We start from the raw sequence: 6706 nt of genomic DNA on the forward strand, positions 1-6706 counted from the left end.
GGTCGCCCGCTAGAAGCATGGAAAGAAGTTTCGATGATTCCATCCTTTTTCTAGCGTCATCCTTTGCCAGGATCCGCTTCACTTCGACGCGGACTTGGCACCAATCACCGGTGCCCGGACTGGGGTGGCTGTGTGTTGCTGCGATAACCACCTGCATTCCCCCGAGCCAATCCGCAGATCGAAATCCGCTTCACTGTGGGATTTTCTCTAGTCGAAGATCGTGGAGCTCTGCTCAGTGCTCAGGTGATGATGTTGTCTCCATGGCTGGGGGAGGGTTCACGTTAACAACAGCCCTAGTCTGACAGGGGGTGGGTGGACTTTGTGGAGATGGGCTATTGTTGGGTCTAATGCATGTGCGACGTAGTGCTCGACGACTCGAAGGTGGATGGACGCATGGATGCATTATAAAAGCCCGTCAGTTCCCTCAAGGTGTGCTTGGAATCACTTGACTTTCTTGAATTTATCTTGCTTCCAGATCCGTGGTCAGCCCAAATTAATTTCCTACCTTGGCTTTCCTTCTGTCTTTCCTTTTCCTAATTCGGAGTTATGTTCATTCAATACTCAATGGTAGGTAACGAACAATATTCTTTCTAGTTTAAAATTAGATAAGACCATTAAGTAAATAAGAGAGAGAGAAAAAGATCCAAAATAAATCCACTAACTTGCGCAGAGCCCAAACCTCCCAACATGCCCAGCCATGGAACCCTCGTACTCGACCAGCAGCGAAGACTCGGTGCACTCCAACATGCCTTTCTACTATAACATCCCACTTACTCCCGACTTCGAATTAATGAGCCAATCCACCTCGTCGCCCACGTACACGCCATCCTATACCTCCTCCTTCAGTTCCTCGTTCGATTCGCCCTCCTTCAACTCCTGCGACTTTACTCCTCCTATTGCGTACCCGGCGCAGAACATGCACAACAACTCCCAGAACGCCACCACATGCTTCTCTCCCATGCAATCCCACTACGTCTGGCCGCCCACGACTGCAATGGCAGCGACAGCCTCAATGCCGCCTGTGGACGAAGTGATGATCCCGGATCTGGACATGGACATGGATCTGGAACTGGAACATCCGTACCTTGTGGAAGCCGAATCAACCAAGTAAGCCTTACCTGCACTTCCACTGCCGATTTAATTTATTGACTGGACCAACTAACGATCAGAAGACCAATAAACATGAACATGAACATGAAACCCTTTCCCTGCGAAGACTGCAGCGCCGCCTTCACTCGTCCGGCGGATCTGAAACGTCACCAATCCAGCGTCCACAATCCCGTGTTCCAAGACTGTCCCGTGCAAGAGTGTCTTCGAAAGGCGGGCAATGGCTTTCCGCGCAGAGACCATCTGATCGAGCACTTGCGATCGTACCATCATTGGGATTTACCCAAGCGACGAGCGGCGAAACGAGGGAAGGCTTCCGTCGCTTGATCTTCTTGTACCTTGTATCTTATTGTGTCTGGATTCCCCTGTGCGGTTTATTTTTTTTATTTTTTTTTTTTTTTTACCTTTTTTTGATGTCATTGTGTTACTTTATACTACGCGCCATGACTTATGTTCCATGTATAGCTATGACCGGCGGCGTTTGGAGATGGAGTTGACGATGTTGACGTGATGTTTCTTATGATTGATTTGATTTCATGATCCACCTTGGTGTACAGAACGCGGATCATTCTTTTCCTTCTGCTGGGTAGATAGGACGGCGTTTTGTTTTCATTTGACTTGACTTGGCTGATCAAGTCACTTCTTGGATTCACCGGAATACCGTTGTGTTGTCTGATCTAGATTATTTATTCAATGTTTTATTTTTGAGGAGAGCACTGTAAGCTATGACGTCATATGGATGAAGGTATACCTGGTGGAACCTACGGACCAACAAAGTCCTAGTCCTTACTGACCTAGAATAAAAGTACTAGCTGTATTATATTTTGGTTGAAAAGAAAAGATCCATATGGTTCGTTGATTCGACGGCAACGCATAAGCCATCTGATTGGTCAATTCTAAACAACATGTCCGGCCCATACAAATAAATACACTCAGTGATCTTCGCGATTCATCCCACTCAACACCTACCGGTACTACTTACTCTACTGGACGGAGTAGGTCCTCAATCTCTTATCCAAACTCCAGCTAAGAACCAATACTAACGACGCCCCAATATCCACATCCAACAAAAAAAATGCCATCCCCTCAGCCACAACCACAACCACGTCCAAGTCAAATCCAAATCCAAAAATCCCTCCACCGCATCTCCACCCACCCCACCCTATCTCCCTACCGGCGTCGGGTCTACCGCGTCCTCCTCTCGATACCCCCCGGCCGATGGACCACCTACTCTGCGCTGGCCAAGTACTTAAATTCCAGCGCGCGCGCCATCGGCACCGCCATGCGCACGAACCCGTTCGCGCCCGACGTGCCATGTCATCGGGTGTTGGCTGCGGATCGCACGCTGGGGGGATACATGGGGAGTTCGAATGCCAAGGGGGGAAAGAATCTGGAACGGAAGAAGAGGATGTTAGAGGGGGAGGGGGTCAAGTTTATTGAGGATGACAATGGGGCTAGGGGGGTGAAAGCTGTGGGGGGTTGTTTTGTTGATTTTACGGGGTAGACCTTGTTTTGTTCTATATTATTATTCTCTATCCAGGTTGTATGGGGTGGGTTCGCTTGGCTGTATATATTAATGTGTCTAATTTCTATCTCTAGTAGGTAATAAATGGGTACCCAATATTTTACCTCGACTGGATACCGGATAGACGCTCTGTCCTCTGTATTCATTCAAGATCTATTTTGCATGCTCCATATGTTCCAAACTCAACGGCTTCCCCATCTCCGCATCCAACACGCGATTCTTCCGGGTTGCTGTTTCCACATATCCCGGGTTCTCGGCCTTGAGACGTGCAAATGTGCGCTCGGCATCCCATACCCATGGTGTATCGGCCGCGAACAGCAGGTCCATATCCTCCAGCGTCCGTTGGTTGCTCTCCGGATATAAAGCCCATACCATCGGGATGGTGATCACGTTGCTGGCTGCGAAGACATATAGGGTTTTCTCGCCGATGGATTCGAACATCACTGGACATAGGAGGGTCTGTCATGCTCATTAGACTCAAATTGAAAGAAAGAAGGAGGTGTAATGGGAGCGAATACTCACCAGCCACCCGTTGCCAATGCTCCATCCTACTACGCCCCAGGCGTTTCCACGGGCTCGTACAGCCAGGGGGTAGATCTCAGCTGGGTAAATCCATGGTACTGGTCTTGTTAGTCGCTAGTCTGCATATCTGACTCGGATGGGCGGTACCTGTTAGCCATGTTGCTCCGAATACCGAAGTGAAAATGAACACCATTGATGCGGCTGCCGCGCCGAATGAATTCGCTCGGGATAGGTTTCCATCGTTCCGAGCGTCGATGGCAAGTCGCGAGAAGCCTCCTGCTAGGAACATGGCGATTCCCTGGGCTGTAGAACCCCAGTACAGAGTCCATCGACGACCGATACGATCGAGAGTGAAGACACAGATTAAAGTGGCGAACTACACGTGTATCCGTCAGTCTTGTGGTCAAAGTGGAATAAAAAAAGGGTGGTTACCATGTAGAAGACGTTGTTCAGGCCGCTGATCCATTGACTCTTCATCGAGTCGAAACCAGCAATACTAAATATAGTCGGAGCATCTAGTTCCAAGTCGTTAGACCGGCAAATCCGGTAATCACCAAAAACTTACAAACTGTCACTCCGGCAATTCCCACCCACTCTTGCATAATCTGCAACCAAACAACCAGCTGCACGCGACGTCCCAAATGCAGCTTTCCCGTCTTGTACCCGAACAACATCGCCAGGTAGGACGTGCTATGGTTCATGGACTTTTCAAGCTCAGCAACATTCTGGATATCCCGGAATTCAGCCTCAGCCCGGATCGTGTCTTCTTCACTGCTTCCACGAAGTCGACCCAGGATATACCGCGCCTCTTGCTCCCGACCAACCTTGACCAACCATCGTGGAGATTCAGGGAAGAACCAGACCACGACGAAGAGCAAGATCAGGAAGATTATCTGGAATGCAATTGGGAACCTCCACCGGAAGGGAGATCGGCCGCCGTCGATGAAAGACAATCCACTAGATCTGCGTTAGTAAGAGTTTGAGATATGTCGAATCGATGCACGTACAATTCCAGCCAGTAGGCCAGTACCACGCCGAAAATATTCAATGTGAATTCAATGGCAATAAACTGGCCGCGCGATGTATGCTCGGCCGTCTCCGTCGCCCATACGGGCACAATCGCATTCAGAATTCCAGTACCGATTCCATTAATGAAACGGGCTAAAAGATCAGTCTTCTCCTTTTCTTTCTCCTTATTGTTTTACTTATCTTACAGCAAATCATCCAGTTATGATTCTGCGCAGAGCACTGCAATGCCGCACCCAGAATTGCCCAAACCGAACCCGCAGCGATGGTCTTGATTCTGCCGATTTTATCACCGATCCAGCCACCCAGCAAGGCGCCACACAGTGTCCCCAGGTAGTAAACCGAGACGATTCCCCCCTGCAGGAGACTGTTCGTGACCACCGGGGTAAGCTGGCCGTCGACCATCACGGTGTGTCCAAACCCCATGAGATCGATATAGTCTTTGGAGTTGTTCACTCCGGCCATCATTCCCTGGTCATATCCGAAGAACAGGATCGACAGCGCGGCGACGCTGTTGATGCCGATGAGAAGCTTCTTCTTCTCCAGTTTGTGAACCACGTTCCATTTTGGGATTTGGTCACACATGACGGAGTCAAGCGTGCCGGTAGTGTAAGTCGATAGATCTAGAAACAGACTGAACTAAGCAGAAAAAGAAATGAAAAAAGAAGAAAAAGATCATCCAGCTTATATATCCCCACAATCTACCCAGCCGTCGACAAAATGGCCAAATAGGGACTGAATCGTCACGCGGAGACAGTGCGGGGGAAGGCCGAATGGGCAAGCCATCGGCCCATTCCCGGCGTTGTTCGTGATGATCGGCTTGGGCCCGAGGTCAGTCCGGGGGAGCGGAGGTGATTCCTTCCGACTTTTATATTTATCTTTCATTGAACATTTGCATAGTTTCATTGTCTACGATAGCAACTATTTCCCAAATACTAATGTATCCTACTCCCGGTCAGATCGAGAATGCTATTTCCGAGTGAGTGGACATGGGAATGAATCCTGGGGTAGCCCGATAATTTGGTACAACGGCATCCCTGGAGCCCCACGTTGATCGAATCTGGTTACATCCCGGTGGGAGAAAAGTCAGATTCCGAGTCAAGTTGGTGTTATTCGTTATTGCCTCTGCAAATTGAAACCGTCGCCGGAATAAGGATACGCTGGCTCGGATGAGCTGATTGGCAGACTTTTTCTGGTTCCTGCGTCTCCTTGGGGTTTGGGTTTGAGCCACGGAAGTATTTAATGAATCATGAAGATGGATGGTTCTAGAATATTGTGGGAACTGAAACTGAACTCGTGTATAAATTTATGTTCCTGCAAGCATAAGATAGATTCCAGTCACGGATACCACGAAGGTTACTTCTCAGAATACAATTTTGTTTTAATGTACAAGAATAGTAAGTAAAATGCAACCGAGAGAATTCCGACAAACGAGATAAAAAGAGTTTCGTAGGCAGCCAAAAAAAAAAAAAAAAAAAAGGAGAATTCAAGACAAGCCACTGAAGTTATAGATGAGATGAATAGGTGGATTGCACCTCAGCGACTAATTACATACACAGTACAGCACAACGTGAACACAATGTAAAGCTACAGCTGTAGAAGGGGGGGGGGAGGGGTCTCTCACTATATATATCCAGAAAATAGCGAGTCACTATGTCGCTGATAGCCAGGGATGTTGAGCACTATCTTCTTAGTCAGGTGTGTTAAGTTAAGGAGTTTTTAATGTAGGTAAAACCCCCAGATAGGTACCTTAGTTATGTTTAGTCTCCTTCAATATAGTAATCTTAGCTTCAAAAGCACATGTATCTTATTCCAACGCTAGGTTGGAGCATGATTTTCTCTCGACTCTTCCAAAACCTGTTACAATATGGAGTGGTAGAAATGCTGCACAAGTGTTCGCACATGAATACTATCTTCTGATCAAAAGTATAACTTGGCAAAATCTATCATAAACTAGAACAATGGTCTCAAATACATATATCTACCAGAGTGGGTTTAATCCGGACATCCACAGGGTAATCGCTTAGCCCGGTTGATGGATTCCAATACCATGGACATGCAGCCCACATACATCACAGGTATAGTGATGATGAGACCTTTGATATGAGCATCTCGGAATTGCAAAATTGCACCTCGAAGTCTACAAAGATCCTATTCCTTCTAGCCACGCGAGGTCGGAGAATGATTCAATCCCTATAGGCCCGGTGCATCAAATCAACATACATTGAATCCTGAGTAGGGGAAATGGTAAAGATCGGCGTGAACTGGCCTTGGCAGTTTCCAACACATAGCCGACACAGCTGTTGCTATATGATGTTATCAACCAAGCTGTCTGCGATGGGCTTCTTTGCGGATCTTGGATAGGTCTCTAGCTACCCTCATCAGGACTACCAGGCTGATTTCCAAAGGAGACCGTTATTGCAGCTGTGCACCTCTTCCAATTCACCTAGTCTCGGCAGTTCAATCTTTTAGAAAAGGGTTCAGAATTCACCACGTACTTGTGACATCCAAAACATATGTTACTAT

At 47.8% G+C, this 6706-nt stretch overlaps 3 protein-coding genes across 3 annotated transcripts; 2 read left to right on the top strand and 1 right to left on the bottom strand.

Moving 5' to 3' along the window:
* Positions 1 to 697: 697 nt before the first annotated feature.
* Positions 698 to 1434, top strand: ATNIH1004_005892 (uncharacterized protein; the record flags this gene model as incomplete). The annotated part of the gene is made up of 2 exons (XM_033570531.1): positions 698 to 1107; positions 1173 to 1434. The coding sequence occupies 2 exons, from the start codon at positions 698 to 700 to the stop codon at positions 1432 to 1434; spliced, it is 672 nt and encodes a 223-aa protein (XP_033426563.1).
* A 748-nt stretch (positions 1435 to 2182) lies between these two features.
* On the top strand, positions 2183 to 2611 carry ATNIH1004_005893 (MGMT family protein; the record flags this gene model as incomplete). Its single annotated transcript, XM_033570532.1, has 1 exon — positions 2183 to 2611. One exon carries the CDS (start codon positions 2183 to 2185, stop codon positions 2609 to 2611), a length of 429 nt encoding a protein of 142 aa, XP_033426564.1.
* A 174-nt stretch (positions 2612 to 2785) lies between these two features.
* On the bottom strand, positions 2786 to 4765 carry ATNIH1004_005894 (putative MFS monosaccharide transporter; the record flags this gene model as incomplete). The annotated part of the gene is made up of 7 exons (XM_033570533.1): positions 2786 to 3091; positions 3155 to 3252; positions 3302 to 3530; positions 3587 to 3669; positions 3720 to 4111; positions 4162 to 4315; positions 4369 to 4765. The coding sequence occupies 7 exons, from the start codon at positions 4763 to 4765 to the stop codon at positions 2786 to 2788; spliced, it is 1659 nt and encodes a 552-aa protein (XP_033426565.1).
* Between the last annotated feature and the right edge of the window lie 1941 nt (positions 4766 to 6706).

The sequence above is a fragment of the Aspergillus tanneri genome (genome assembly GCF_003426965.1).
Source record: "Aspergillus tanneri strain NIH1004 chromosome Unknown AapTan_4_pilon_pilon_pilon, whole genome shotgun sequence".
Lineage (NCBI taxonomy): Eukaryota > Fungi > Ascomycota > Eurotiomycetes > Eurotiales > Aspergillaceae > Aspergillus > Aspergillus tanneri.